This window comes from Hydra vulgaris, chromosome 13 (assembly GCF_038396675.1).
Source record: "Hydra vulgaris chromosome 13, alternate assembly HydraT2T_AEP".
NCBI classification, from domain to species: Eukaryota; Metazoa; Cnidaria; class Hydrozoa; order Anthoathecata; family Hydridae; genus Hydra; species Hydra vulgaris.
Window position 1 is genome coordinate 2,262,794 of NC_088932.1, and position 16,422 is coordinate 2,279,215.

The 16,422-nt window shown below is 26.8% G+C and overlaps 2 protein-coding genes across 10 annotated transcripts in view; both read left to right on the forward strand.

Annotated features, from left to right (window-relative positions):
- LOC100214107 (polycystin-1-like protein 2) overlaps positions 1-16,422 on the forward strand; it is a 194,904-nt gene that overhangs the window by 113,295 nt on the left and 65,187 nt on the right. For 8 of the 9 annotated variants that reach the window (XM_065815297.1, XM_065815299.1, XM_065815298.1 and 5 more), the window contains 3 exons: positions 10,822-10,865; positions 13,665-13,937; positions 14,433-15,131. In XM_065815297.1, the coding sequence (XP_065671369.1) occupies positions 10,822-10,865; positions 13,665-13,937; positions 14,433-15,131 (1,016 nt within the window). The remainder of the gene's footprint in view (positions 1-10,821; positions 10,866-13,664; positions 13,938-14,432; positions 15,132-16,422) is intronic. The other variant, XM_065815302.1, reaches the window with a different exon arrangement.
- On the forward strand, positions 7,779-10,267 carry LOC136090350 (uncharacterized). The gene is made up of 6 exons (XM_065816942.1): positions 7,779-8,019; positions 8,079-8,599; positions 8,706-8,810; positions 8,981-9,108; positions 9,202-9,391; positions 9,698-10,267. The coding sequence occupies exons 1-6, from the start codon at positions 7,779-7,781 to the stop codon at positions 10,265-10,267; spliced, it is 1,755 nt and encodes a 584-aa protein (XP_065673014.1).

Genomic DNA, 16,422 nt, shown 5'->3' on the forward strand with positions numbered 1-16,422 from the left:
ATGGAATCGTGGTATGCAAAAACCACAAATGTTACAACATTTTTGGTAAATTTAAAAAACCTTTTTATTTCTAAACTATTAATTATTTGTTTTTAATGATCACTTGGAAACCGCTTATTTAACTAATGATGTAAGGAACATTGGCACATGTTCGTGTTTTTCAGAATATCATCAATACTGCAAATAAGGAACATTTTATGCAATAAAATCTCCAAATTTTGTGAAAAAAGTAACAAAAATGTAAAGTGTGGTTTTCGAAGACAAATTAGTAAATTGTAGTCATAACTTAAGGAGTATTTTATTTTATTTTGATTAAAATATTACAAATAATAAACCTACATAAAATGAGTAATTCTATTCTTATTTTTAATATATACATTTGCAATCTATATTATGAATCCAAATAACAAAGTTTGAATTTATTTGTTAAAAAGGTTATAAAAGCAATGCTGCACCATGTACTAAATGTTTTTTAGTTGATTTAAAATGTAAATTATACTGTTTTTTGAGAAGAAAGAAAAAAACCATACTTTTTTAATCAAAAATACAGATATTTATCTAAAAAAAGTTTATTACAAATATTTATGCTAACCCTCCTGACACTTAAAGTAATCCATTTTCAGTCATTTTTAAGTCCTTTTTTTTCTAAACATGTGCTTTGAGGACAAGGAAAGAGTGGTTCAATGGTGCTGAAATTTAAACATTTGCTTTAAATCTGGACATTTGGTTTTTCAAATTCTAAAATATTTTTTCTGAACACCCGTATTATATATATATATATATATATATATATATATATATATATATATATATATATATATATATATATATATATATATATATATATATATATATATATATATATATATATATGAGTAAATGTTCCACATAAAAAAAGAAAAACTATTCAAACTAAGATGAGTAAAATATATTTTTTATTTAAATTTTGACAAATATTTAAAAAAAAATTTTTCTCTAACACAGAAGGCCTTTCATATAAAATCTTCAGCTGTGTATGAGATATACAAAACTAAAAAAACTCTTTATATTGAACTTCCTATAAAAATTTTTTTTAAAAAAGGAAGTAATTAAGGTTTATATAAAGAACTATAATTAACAAAATTATAGCATAACTTGATACTATTTGGTAAGGAAAATTTTAAAAGTAATGTGAAAATAGTTACTTCCTGTTTATATGTTCATTGTATCATGTCCCTGTTTATGTAGGTGAGCTTCATAAATAAGAAGTAAATTCTCATTTGAGAGTTTTAACATCGGAAATAATTTAAAAAAAGGTTCATTTTTATGGCAATTGAAAACATGCTGATCAAATTTATCTGAACCAATACCTGTTCTGCATGTGTAGATGTGTAGATTAGTTCTTAACCTTAGGTTATTAGTTTTACCAATGTATGTTGTTTTTCCATCGCATCCATTACATGATAGAAAATAAATAATATTTTTTGAATTACATGATATTGAAGTTTTAATGTACCATACTTTACCAGATGATGTGGTAAAATGGTTAACAAACTGAAGATACATTGAACATAACTTACAACGTTTTGATATGCATTTTAAAACCTTGCATTCATCGTTAATAAAAACTGGTTTCTTATTAAAACTTGATGTACTAATGTGTCTTAAAATATTTTTTGGTTGGCGTTATGATAGTACAATAGAAGTGTTTTCAAAAACTGATTTTAATTTATTGTCTAAAACAGATAGTTTCAAAATACCATGTAGAGTAGTTAACAAATTTTCAAAATTAATATTTGCAAAATTTGTAGTTACTAAAGGTATAATTTTGTTCTTTTCTCTTTTTTGAGGTGCTGGCCCCTGTAGTCGAGCTTTAAAGATTCCATTATTAATGATTTTTACTGGGTAATTGCATCGAACTAAAAATTGTTTTAGTTGTTGAAGTCTGATTTCCATTTTTATTGGATTAGATACGAAACAAATGATTCGTTTAGCTAATGTAAAAGGTATATTTTCCTTTGTGTGTTTAGGGTGATGGCTTTTGTAATTTAGTCATGGGAGTTTGTAGGTTTATAAAAAATATCTGTTTCAATAATGTTGTTATCATGTAGAATAACTGTTATATCTAAAAAGTTTAAAAATTGGTACTGTGTGGTATTCGTATATGAAATTTTAGATTGTTCTTCTGTATATTTGATATTGGGGTGTAAAGAATTGAGACACTTTAACAGCAAATTAACATTAATTGATTTTAATAAAGCAACAAAACCATCATCCATGTATCTTTTGAAATTGTTTTGAATATTCTCGCATTCAATTTTATTGAAGAAAATAGGTAAAACTTTAGGAAATAATTTCACTTCTTCAAGATATCCTACTACTAAACAAGCATATGGTGGAGCCATTTTTGTTCCCATAGCTGTTCCGATTAGTTGATTGAAAAACTCATTATTGAAAGTAAAATTATTGTTCTTTAAAATAAAATTCACGCTTTCTAAAATAAAAGCGTGAATTTTATTAGTGAATTTAATTGTTTACGAAAATCGTAAACAATTAAATGCCTTTTTAGACAAATGTTAAAAAGTTTTCAATCAACATCACCGCTCAAAAAGATTATTAGATATTTATAGTGAATGTATGGAAGAAGAAGATTTATACATACCACGCAAATTTCGAAATGATAATATTCACATAAAATACAAAGAAGAAACATCCATACGCCGCAAACTAGATCTTCAACATTTTCAGTCTGAATGTGAAGTTCTTCGAATTCGCCATGACAAACTTGGATCTGAACTTCAAATGATTGATGATGAAATAAAAGAAACAATATACAATTATACCACAGAAAACCTAATACAAGAAGATTTACACTCTACTTTCATACTTTATATGAACAAAGATGTTGATTTTACCAACAAAAAATGGGACCACAAAATTGAAGGATTGAAAAAAGCATATGAAAAAGACAAACTAAAAATAAAATCATTGAAAGAAACAATAAAAGAACAGATAGTATTCAACACTCAACAAATAGTCAGGATTTTGAAACTGTGCAACAAATACAACAAACAAGCACTTTTCTAATTAATGATTCATCTCTATCTGATAATAATTTACTATCAAAAAACCACCAACGAACACAACGAGCAGTAAAAATGAAAAAATAACTCCTAAAATTATAAATTTATCAAAAATAAAGCTATCAATGTTACAAATATCTCTATTACTCAAAGGTCCTAAGTTTACTCCCACAACCAAGGGTAAATTATTTTCAGTGAAATCCGATTTAAAAGAATTTACAAGGAAATTGATCATCCACGAACAATTTTATGATAAAGAATACAGCGATGAATCCTTAGTAAAAGATAAATCTAATCGGGAAATGTTCACATCGAATCCTCTTTTATCAAACATTGTACAACAAATAAACAACTTAGTTCCTGGTGAAATGAAAGTAAAATATAACATTACAAAAAAGGAACATAATGCCTTATAAGAACTAAAGAGTAACAACAAAATTATCATTAAATCTGCTGATAAAGGAGGTTGTTTAGTTCTGATGGATGCAGATTACTATAGAGATAAACTTGTGTACCATGACCATTTATTAACTGAAACATATAAAAAAGTTGATAGTAACACAGATGAAATATGTTTTAAGAAACTTAAAAATCACGTGGATAAATTTAAAGAATGTTTAACAAAAAAAGAAATTACTTATCTCAAAAACTATGAATGGAAAACTAGCAATTTTTATGTGTTACCGAAAATTCACAAATCTAATGCAATAGAAAATTTTATAAAAGAATCTAATAAGGAATATATTGAATGTTTATGCCCCGATGATCTGAATGGAAGACCAATAGTTGGAGGTTCTTTTTCGCCTACCCAGCGCCTTAGTGAACTCATTGAAAAAATCTTATCACCTCTTGTACCAAAATTAACAACATTTATAAAAGATGATTGGCATTTCATTAGAGCACTACCTAACAATATGGAGTACCAAAATACTACTTTATACAGCGTTGATATTTCTAATCTTTATACTAGTATTTCTGATGAACTAGGTTTAGAAGCGATTAAATTTTGGATAAGTAAATTACGTGATGATATACCTATCAGATTTTCGGAAGCTTTTATTTTAGAAAGCGTGAATTTTATTTTAAAGAACAATAATTTTACTTTCAATAATGAGTTTTTCAATCAACTAATCGGAACAGCTATGGGAACAAAAATGGCTCCACCATATGCTTGTTTAGTAGTAGGATATCTTGAAGAAGTGAAATTATTTCCTAAAGTTTTACCTATTTTCTTCAATAAAATTGAATGCGAGAATATTCAAAACAATTTCAAAAGATACATGGATGATGGTTTTGTTGCTTTATTAAAATCAATTAATGTTAATTTGCTGTTAAAGTGTCTCAATTCTTTACACCCCAATATCAAATATACAGAAGAACAATCTAAAATTTCATATACGAATACCACACAGTACCAATTTTTAAACTTTTTAGATATAACAGTTATTCTACATGATAACAACATTATTGAAACAGATATTTTTTATAAACCTACAAACTCCCATGACTAAATTACAAAAGCCATCACCCTAAACACACAAAGGAAAATATACCTTTTACATTAGCTAAACGAATCATTTGTTTCGTATCTAATCCAATAAAAATGGAAATCAGACTTCAACAACTAAAACAATTTTTAGTTCGATGCAATTACCCAGTAAAAATCATTAATAATGGAATCTTTAAAGCTCGACTACAGGGGCCAGCACCTCAAAAAAGAGAAAAGAACAAAATTATACCTTTAGTAACTACAAATTTTGCAAATATTAATTTTGAAAATTTGTTAACTACTCTACATGGTATTTTGAAACTATCTGTTTTAGACAATAAATTAAAATCAGTTTTTGAAAACACTTCTATTGTACTATCATAACGCCAACCAAAAAATATTTTAAGACACATTAGTACATCAAGTTTTAATAAGAAACCAGTTTTTATTAACGATGAATGCAAGGTTTTAAAATGCATATCAAAACGTTGTAAGTTATGTTCAATGTATCTTCAGTTTGTTAACCATTTTACCACATCATCTGGTAAAGTATGGTACATTAAAACTTCAATATCATGTAATTCAAAAAATATTATTTATTTTCTATCATGTAATGGATGCGATGGAAAAACAACATACATTGGTAAAACTAATAACCTAAGGTTAAGAACTAATCTACACATCTACACATGCAGAACAGGTATTGGTTCAGATAAATTTGATCAGCATGTTTTCAATTGCCATAAAAATGAACCTTTTTTTAAATTATTTCCGATGTTAAAACTCTCAAATGAGAATTTACTTCTTATTTATGAAGCTCACCTACATAAACAGGGACATGATACAATGAACATATAAACAGGAAGTAACTATTTTCACATTACTTTTAAAATTTTCCTTACCAAATAGTATCAAGTTATGCTATAATTTTGTTAATTATAGTTCTTTATATAAACCTTAATTACTTCCTTTTTTAAAAAAAATTTTTATAGGAAGTTCAATATAAAGAGTTTTTTTAGTTTTGTATATCTCATACACAGCTGAAGATTTTATTTTTTTTTTTTTTTTTTTTTTTTTTATTTTATCTCCACAAGGCCCAGAAGGCCACTACAGATGAGGAGGCTACTTAATTTGTGGTTATAACCCTCTCTCAACTCTATAACTCCGAAACACGAACCTTGACGAACAAGGTCGCTGCGCGGAGAAACAAGTTGAGCGTGGTACTGCCAGGGACGTAGTGGGGATCGAACTCAGAACCTCTCGCTTATGAAGCGAGATCTCTGCCACTACACCACTACCGCATAATATGAAAGGCCTTCTGTGTTAGAGAAAAAATTTTTTTTTAAATATTTGTCAAAATTTAAATAATAAATATATTTTACTCATCTTAGTTTGAATAGTTTTTCTTTTGTTACTTGGAACATTTACTCATATTTGTTAAAAAAATTTGCTAAATATATATATATATATATATATATATATATATATATATATATATATATATATATATATATATATATATATATACATATGTATATATATATATATATATGTATATGCGGTAGTGGTGTAGTGGTAAGAGCGCTCGCTTTGTAAGCGAGAGGTTCCGAGTTCGACTCCCACCACGTCCCTGGAAGTACCGCGCTCAACTTAGTTTCTCCGCGCAGCGGCCTTGCTCAGCAAGGTTTGTGTTTCGGAGTTAAAGAGTTGAGAGAGGGTTGCTCTCCACGAATAACAACTAAAAAATAAAAAACACAAAAAAATGAGTAGCCTCCTCGACTGTAGTAGCCCCCCTCGGGCCTTGGGGAGGTGAATAATCTAAAAAAAAAAATATATATATGTATACATATGTGTATATATATATATATATATATATATATATATATATATATATATATATATATATATATATATATATATATATATATATATATATATATATATATATGTATATATATATATATATATTAGACTGCTTCATTTTGGGGTCATGAAAAAATTTAAAGTACCATGGAGTTTTATCTGCTGCGCAGACCCCTATTTTATTAGTAGATTTTTTTTTTTTTTGAGTTTTAACCACTTTTAGGGGTTGCTCAAGTGCCCTAATGGTCTAATTTTAGACTTATTAACCCTTTTTTAAGCTTATTTTCAACACGTTTGAACGGGTTCTAAAACTCAAAATAATTCTATTTTTTTTCTTTCCAAAGTTTCTTCTAAGTTAAAAGAAAAAAAAAAAAATGCATAGTAATTTAATTTGCTTAAAATATTTTGTCTAAACCTAACTAAAAAATTGCATAGTTAAGCGGATTTTTACCAATTTTTACGCTTCGCATTTACTTTAATACTTTAGCGTACTTGCTTAAACACGTTATGCAAATTACTTTTTAGCAAAGAAGATATTTAATTTTCATTTAAAAACGCGGGAAATAATTATTGATAACTTTCATGATACACTTACTTCATATGCTTATTAGAGCTATTTACTACAGTTTTATTCATGTCGGGAAAAAGTAATAAAAAAGTAAGTTTTTTGGTTGGGGAATCCAGGTCATCCTTGCCAAAAGACAAATTTTCTACAGAGCAAGAGGTTTTGCAATACTTCTTGCATTTAAAGGAGAAGCATCCAAAACAAAAAGGAAGTAGAATTATCCACTGTCCGTTGACAAAACACTTTGAAATCAGATGCCATAATGAAAAGTCTTTATGCTGCACTCTTTCAAAGTTAATTGCACCTTGGTTGAAGGGTGGATTTCAGATTTTGCAATTACAAACAATTAGGTAGGTACCAGACTGTATTTGTTTTTGTTTTATTTGTATATTATTAGAGGAAAACAATTAATATAACAAATATCTGCTGTTAAATAAATTAATTAACAGAAATAGATGTGTTGTAAAATGTTCAGAACCTACAAATCACATTTTTTAGTAAAAAGATAGAGAAGCTGATCCTAACTTGGAAACTGTTAAAAAAAAACAAATCAAGACAAACTTTATCAGAAATTGAAAAAAGGAGGAAATTTTTAACTCAGATGAAAAGGATCTTTTGGATTGCACCTGAGCTCGATACTCTGGTTGCAATCATTAAAGCTGATAAGAAAAGAAGTTGTCGAGACAAGACTGAAGATATTGCTTTTTTATTAGACCAATTAGGAGATAGAAAAACAAGAATAGGTGGATTAGACACAAGGTATATTTCCTCTGTTAACAGGAGTTTATCCAAGTTTGAAATGAGATCAAGTTTGAATGAAACCATGTCAGAGAGTGAATTCAGCTCAAATGGATCCGATAAAAATGAAGATAATGATGATTTCCCGTATCCAGATCCAGAGTTAAAGAAGAAAGTCAAAAAACCAGATACTGTTCTACTTCCAAAAGATATTCTCAAGAGAACTGCTGATACTGCTGTTGGGGAAGGATTAAGTCATAGGCAGCATACTGCCATGGTTAATAGTATAATTGCTAAATCAGGTGGAAATATAGATGAATTTAAATGTTCAACCTCTACAGCAGATGCAGATAAAGAGCAGCAGATAAAGTCATTTATGATGAATCAAAGAGGATCAAGGACCATTTGAGAAATTTCAGAAATAATAATAAGAACATTTTAGTTCAACTCCATTTTGATGGAAAAGTATGTCATGAATATACTGATGGGAAAAAATCAGAAAAAGATCGATTAGCAATATTAATAAACGGTAACATGGAAACGCACCTGTTGGGAATTCCAGCTATTTCTTCCGGAACTGGCGAAAATCAAAAAAATGCGATCAGAGATATCTTGAATTGCTTTGACCTTACAAACAGTATACAAGCTGTTACATTTGATACAACCAGAATCAACACTGGAAACAAAAATGGAGCTGTTTCTTTACTGGTAAATGAAGTTTTTCAGCGACCAGTTTTATCTATTGCATGCCGACATCATATAAACGAGCTACACATAACACATTTCTGGAAAAATTATCCAAGTAGTGCTACTTCTGGACCAGATAATATGCTGTTTAAAATATTAAAATCAACATGGAATGATCTTGATGTAGAGAACCAGGTAGGGTTTTACAAAATTGGTTAACATTTTTGTAAAATATTATTGTACCCTAGTATTTCTTCAATTTTGAGCTCTTTGATTTTTTTTTGACATTTTAAATAAAAAGGTGTTGAGAAGATTGACTATTCCAGATGAAACATGGCTTGGTCATCAAAAGCATGAAAGCATAACGTTCTGCAGAAATATTATCACCCATGGGTCTCTGAAAAAGGTAGCCCGATGACTAGATGTTTTAATATGTAGTTATGTATACAATATGTACTATGAAGTAGTAATATATCCTAGATTTTTCTTGTTTAATTCTATTATTCTTTATAAGACAAAAGTATACATACCTATGTTTATTGCATTATACCAATATACTTCTGGTTTAATTTTTAGGATGGGGCTACAAGGAAGGACTACATTGAGCTGACAGAGCTTACACTTATGGTGCTTTCTGAGGAAAAGTACAAGTTTCGTACACCCGGAGCAATTCATCATGCCCGTTTTATGGCACAAGGTAGAGAGTTTTAGGTTTATGATAGGAAAAAGTCCAAAGTTAAAAATTATAGCTTCATAGCAAAATAAAATGAATTTGTTATACATGATCAAATATTTAGCTTTTCAAAAAAAATAAAAATGTATATTTTTATAGGTATCTACTACCTAAAGCTCCAGCTTATGATGGATGCAATACCCAGTCTGACAAATCGACTGAAAAATGAAATTACTGAAGTAGCAACTTTTGTGGCTGTTTTCTATACTACCTGGTTTCTCAAAGCTGAACTATCTGCTGTGGCTCCTCGTCAGGTAGGTACCAAGTTAATAAGTATGATATATATATATATATATATATATATATATATATATATATATATATATATATATATATATATATATATATGTATATATATATATATTTATATATATATATATATTTATATATATATATATATTTATATATATTTATATATATATATATATATACATATATATACATATATATATATATATATATAAGGATTCTATTATAAATAAAAAGTTTTGATTAAAAGTTTCTAAAATATAAATTTTTTTAAGGTAAGCTAGTTACTTAACAATTTTTTGTTTATCCAGGATATGAGAGCTCTTTGGCAAATGAATAGGTTTAAGGAGTACAATTTGATTGGGGCAGAATCAGTCATTGAATCAATCAAACGGCACACATGGTTTCTGGACCCTTACCTTGTTGTTCTTGCCTTAGCTGATGAAAACTGTGAAGAAAGAGGTGAAATTGCTCAAAAATTATACAGCTTTGAATTTCGTAGCTTAGATAAATATTCGTTAGCCCGAATAAAAGCTAACATGGAGGTCCTCAATTCTTTAGACTTCAGTGGACCGAAGCCACCAAGCTTAGTTGAATTGGTCACAGAAAATTCGTGGCTTTTGTTCCTTATGATAGGGCAGAGTAAAAGTGACTGTCAATGGATGAAAACCCCGCCAGAGTATTGGACTTGTAACGATTTCTACTTAAAATTTAAAGATGCTATTTTTAATCTTGCAGTTGTTAATGATTGCTCTGAAAGAACTGTTAAACTCATAAAGGACAACATTGATATTGCCAGAAAGGAAGAAAAAAGACAAGATTCACTTTTATTCATGCACATTTACAAAAGGAAGTATGTAGGAAAAAGAAAAACCTCCTAGAAAAACAAAAAAACAATATAAAAATATTGCATAATATTTGTAAAAAATAACACTATTATTAAGAAATATATAAAATCAAATCGCTAGACGTTTTATGACTTTACATATCAACAAAGTTATTACGTTGCGTAAAAATTGGAAAAAATTGCACTAAATTTGGGATTTTATAAATAGATTTGCATGAAATATTTCAGATAAATAAAAATACCATGCATTTTTATTTGTTTTTTCTAACTTAGAAGAAACTCTGGAAAGAAAAAAAATTTAATTATTTTGAGTTTTAGAACTTGCTCAAATATGCCAAAAATAGGCTTAAAAAGGTCTAAATTCAGGCAATTGGGGCACTTGAGCAACCCCTAAAAATAGTCAAAATTGAAAAAAAAAAAAATTCTATTAATAAAATAGGGGTCTGCGCAGCAGATAAGACTCCATGGTACTTTAAATTTTTTCATGACCCCAAAATGAAGCAGTCTAATATATATATATATGTTTATATATACCACTAACACCATTTTACACATATATTTATTATAATTTTTTTTTATAATACGAAGAAAGTTTAAACTCAACATTTGCACCTGGTTACATATCTAAGCAGGTGAATTTATTAGTGTTTTTAGTTTTTTACTAACGTTGTCTTTAGTTTATATAATTTTTATTTAGTTCTTATATATTTTTTAATTTCCTTTTTAAAATTACTTTTATTATTATAATTGTAATTTAATAGTTTTTTTGAATATAGTTTATTTTATTTTTTCATTATTTTTGAAAGTTTTTTTTTTCTTTGTTTCTTATATTTGTTTTGCTTTATATTTGTTTCACATATTTATATTTTTTATAATAAAACTTGAATTTTGTTTGTGAAAAAAAGTTTTACATTTTAACAAGAATTTAACTTAAGTATGACTTACCCTGAGTTGGATTTGATTCAATTGACAGACATTGATTCTCCTCCCATGCTTTACCAGGAGATTGAGAAAAAGTAATCAGTTTTTGAATTTTTTGTTGCTTGCTGTTTGTCCCTTTTTTTTTGTTTTTGCAGTTTGCGTTTTAAATTTTCGCTTAGATAATTTCTGTCCGTGATTGTCCAATTATTGCAAAAATAATATTGTAATTCTAATTTATAATTCTTTTGTGGTGAAAAAAAGGAGTAAAAAAACTAATATTTCAAAAAATATATAAAGTATTTCAAAACATATTTACCAATAAATACAAGTATATATATAAAAAAAAAACAACTATTAGTTCAAATCAAAATCTAGTCAATTTTTATTTTTTAATAAATAATTAAACAGTTTTTAACTTGTGTTTATTTCACTTTTTCAAGTAAGTAAAAGAAGACAAAAATTGTTTACCAATATAGTTTGAACGTGTTCAAGTTTGAACTTTTTTTTAAAAAGTTTTGAGTTTTTATTTTTATTTACATGAGAAATTAATATAGTTAATTTGATTAGAAGTTATAGAAATTAATTGCATTTAAAATTAATGAAAATAATTTAGAATGTCAAGTCATAGAGAATATAGAAAATAATACATATGCAAAAAATTAGGGGCCCCACTGGTACCCTAGTGTTTGGGGGCCAAGTGCCTAGGCTCCGAAGAACCTGGGTTAATCAGGTATTAAGTATAAGCAATGGAGTCAAGTTGTACTTCTTTTTCTTACAACTTTAGTTTTATTAACAGAAATATATAGTTTGTGGTGCTAGGTGTATTTTTAGTTTTATTAACAGAAATATATTGTTTTTGGTGCTAGGTGTATTTTTAGGTCTAGTTTTTTTAGTGTTTTCAGTTTTGCTTAATTCTTCATAGAGTATCATAATTTCACAGACACTTTTATCTTATCTTTTTTAAATCAGTTTCATCATTGTAATTTTTACAGCAACTTTAAGGCTAATTGACTGATTGGGTTGGCTGATTGGGTTGGCTGATTGACTTTGCTGATTGGCTGATTGGGATTTATTTTCTGATTGGCTCCTTTCCTGTTGTTTAAACCCAGTTGGGCTACTGTATTTAATACTTTTAATAACCAAAAGTAAGTCTTATATTTCATCTCTTATATATGATTCTTATCTTATTACCTCTACCAATGATAAGACAGAACTGTGTAAAGAATTTTTCTCTGATATGTGTAATTTTTCTGACAATTTTTTAAGACATCTTTAATTAATATTCTAATATCTCATCTTGAGCCAAACCAATTACTTTCTGAGTATTAACACAAATTTCAATTCTCATGTTTAATGTCTAAATTATTAACTGTAATAAAGGAAAGATTCTACAGTGTATTAAATGGATGCAGTTAGACAAAGGCTATTGCTCTTGACATATTAAATGATAAATTCTGGAATGCTCATCTCTTCTTTGCCATCTTCATAAATGTATCTGAAAAAAAATTTAAGTCGTTAAATTATTCTTTTCTTATTGTTATGGAAAAGTCTTCGAAAGGCTCTTCTTGATTTTCATTCAGTTCTTCTTTTTCAAAATATTTAATATTAGAATGTAATTTTATTTCAAAAAACATGTACTTTGTTTTTTTTATTGATTATTAGTACTAAAAATTCTGTATCATACTTAAGTTTTCTTTTCACTTTTTAAATCATCTATCTACAATAATACAATCTTATATATCAATCTAAAAACTTTTCCTATGAATTACATGATTTTACAATCTTCTTGCAGTACTTCCATTAATCTTTAATTAATTATTTGTCTACAGGACTAGGGGCGTTTGTCTACTTATTTATATTTATTATAGTGTCTAGTATTTCTAGTTATTGGCTTTTAAATAATCTAAATAGTGGTTGTTTAGAAACAAAAAAAATCTTATTAACATGATGTTTTCAAGTAACTTTAAACATAAAAAGTGGTTGATTGCAGCAATATTAGAAGTGAATTTGTTTTATTATAAAATGGAGTTTAAATTAGAATTCTACTATTAAAAGTTTTGTGTTTATAGGTTTCTACTTTAAAATTATTTTAAATTTAAATATTTTACATATTTAGATTTAAAAATTTTAAATCTAAATATGTGTGTGTGCAAAAAAGGTCATTATAACAAAGCATAGGGAATATTTTTCCTCATAAAATGAATCTATATCCCTAGTCTTTTTCTTGCTGAACAACTCTACACTGTAAAACTCTCCCCTGTACCTTGATAGTACCCCCTGTACCTTGATAGTACCCCCCTGTACCTTGATAGTAAATATAATAACTAAAATAATAGCATTAAAACACTAAAAAAATAATAAATAAAACAGTTAGTAAGAATTATAAATTAAATTAAAAACAGTTTTATTTATATTTTAAAATAGTAATGATTTAAAGTTTAAAATAAAATATAATGAATAAAAGAAATAATAAGTATAAAAAAATTAAAAATGATTATAATATTACTTAGGAAAACAACAACTCTCAGATAGTTTTGAAACTTATTCAATCTATGGACAAATATTTTGATGGTTTGCAGTACCACATTACCAATGATGAAGATCCCACAGTCGGTGATACGCCTGCGTTCAAATTTTTTTTGAAAAAGGTTTACGGGTTTTACTCTGGAAATATTTCAACCGGTTCATCAGAAGAAAGCGATGATGAGCATAGTGGATTTTCTATTTTTAATCTGACAAGCATTTTAAATGAATCAACTAAGTATTCCAGTGTTGTCATTAAGGTATGTTAAGGTAACTTTTAAAATCAAAAAAATTAAGTTAACTCTTATAATCAAAAAAAAAGTAAATAAGAAAGAAACATTTTTTAAAAATATTTTTCCTTTTAAAGCTACACAATAAATCAACTTTTTTCAGTATTATTAGTCAAGCCAACTTTTTAAACAGCTAAATTTGTTTTTATTTTTGTAAATTGTTAAATAATATTTAATTAATAATTATGACATATAATGATTATAACATGCACATAGATATTTATTATAAATAAAAAAGTAAAGTAATAACAATATAACAATAACAAATAACAAAGTATTTAATATTTGTTATGGCCTAAATTCTTAGATTTAAATTTTTATCTTTTTCTTTGCTTTTGACTTATTACTTTATTTTTTAAATAATATTTTATAATTTTTTAAAATTTAAGCAATTTTATTTAAATATTAAATAAGTATATTTAATGAAATTTATGTTTAATTGTTAGCAATTTCTTTTTTGTTTAGAATCTTAATATTAGGAGTCAACCGTTTACTTGGGATTCAGAACGTTCTAAAAATATAGCATCAGAATCTCAAATTTTGTACTTGAGTGCAACAACTGGGCAGAAAATTGAAGTTAAAAACTTGTCTACAACTGTAAATATTTCAATAAAAAATATTCCACAAAAAATGAATGGTCGTAACATATCACTTCCTATGCCATATGATGTACAAACAAGTTTGCTTGAGCTGCCATCTTCTGAATGCAGTTTGATGATGAAATTTTCACCATTAAATGATCCACTAAACAAGACTAACCTAATTATTTACATTCAATATGGAAAAGTACCAACTATAAATGATTTTGATATTAAATTAAACATTTCAGCAAGAGATGGTACTGATCTTATTATTGGGAATAATACACCACATACCAATTTGTCTCTAAATATTCAACGAAGTCAAAAATATAGACTCTTAAAAGATGGATCAATTATATTGTGGGATTTTAATAACTCAACATATTCTTTTTTAAACAAAACATTTCTTCATTTATCTTATTTTTATGTTGGTCCAATGCCAGAGAAAACTTTGGAATTAAATCCATATACATTAGATGGAAAAGAATACTATGGAACATATCTTTATGAAATGAAATCTTTTTGTCTTGAATGTAACTATTGGAACGAAAACACTAACAAGTGGATGTCAGATGGATGTGAGGTTGGTTTAAAATTAGTATTTTTATATGTTATACATTCCTCGACCAAGTTATTAGCTTACAATAATATATTTTGTATTTTTTTTTTGTCTTTCAAGAAAAAAAATATTTTTTAAAAAGAAATTAAAAAAAAACAACACAGATATAAACTATATATTTAAATAAGATATAATTATTATATTTAACATAAACACACAAAATAACAATAAGAATATAGTTATAAGACATAAATTCTTAATATTTTGTTAATCCTCCATCGTTTTTTATCACTGCACAAAGACAATTTGGCATATTATAAGTGTAATATAAAGTCATTTCTTTCCAATGTGCAAGATGATTCTAAAGCTATATAGCTTTTTTAATCAGTTGGGTCATATTATGCATGCACGCCTTGTAATTGGTTCAAAAAACTGAATTTGCTGAGTTAATAAAACGAGTCAAAAAAGTAGAAAAGTTGCAAGAAGAAGTCATAAAAGAACATCAAGAGAAGATTAAAATTTTGGAGATTAAATTAAATCTAGTTGAGATTGAAAACAATGCATTAAAGAAAAGGGGTGTTTTGAAGATATTTGAGGAGATTGGTGCTGATAGCCTTGAAATTGCAAGAATTCAAAAAATTACAAATATTAAAAATCCTAGATATGTAAGCAAGACTAACACTTTTAAAAAAGATTTTAAATTGGGAAATTATCTTGAGATATCAAACTATATACACTCAATAATTGGAATACTCTTTTCTTGAACAAAAATATAAACGATTGTTGTGAGCTTTTCAGTTATCGTTACCAAACATATTGTAAAAAATTTATTCCATTAGTAAAAATTAATTGCAATAACAGAAAAATATTTCTTAATAAAGAGATTATAAATGATATCAAAAAGAAGAATAAACTCTGGTCTATTAATAGATTCTCTTTATGGGTGGATAGTTTAAAAATATCCCAATATAATAAAGCAAGAGAAGTATATAAAAGATCTGATGACATTTGATATATTAGTACATAATAAAGCAAAAAGAGAAATATAAATATAAAAAAGTTAAAAAAGCTACAAAAAATACATAGCTAAAAAAGACCCAAAACTGACGAAAAATTAAATATTATTTAACGTCAATTGAAGATTCTTATTCATGCATCATTACTGACCAAAAACAGATTGCTGATACATTAAATGAATATTTTCAATCAGTATTTATAGGTGATTATGATGATATTTTACCAAACATTGAACAAAAATGTCTAATTTCATTACAGTTTATTAGTATTACCTCAACTAAAGTTATTAATATGATAA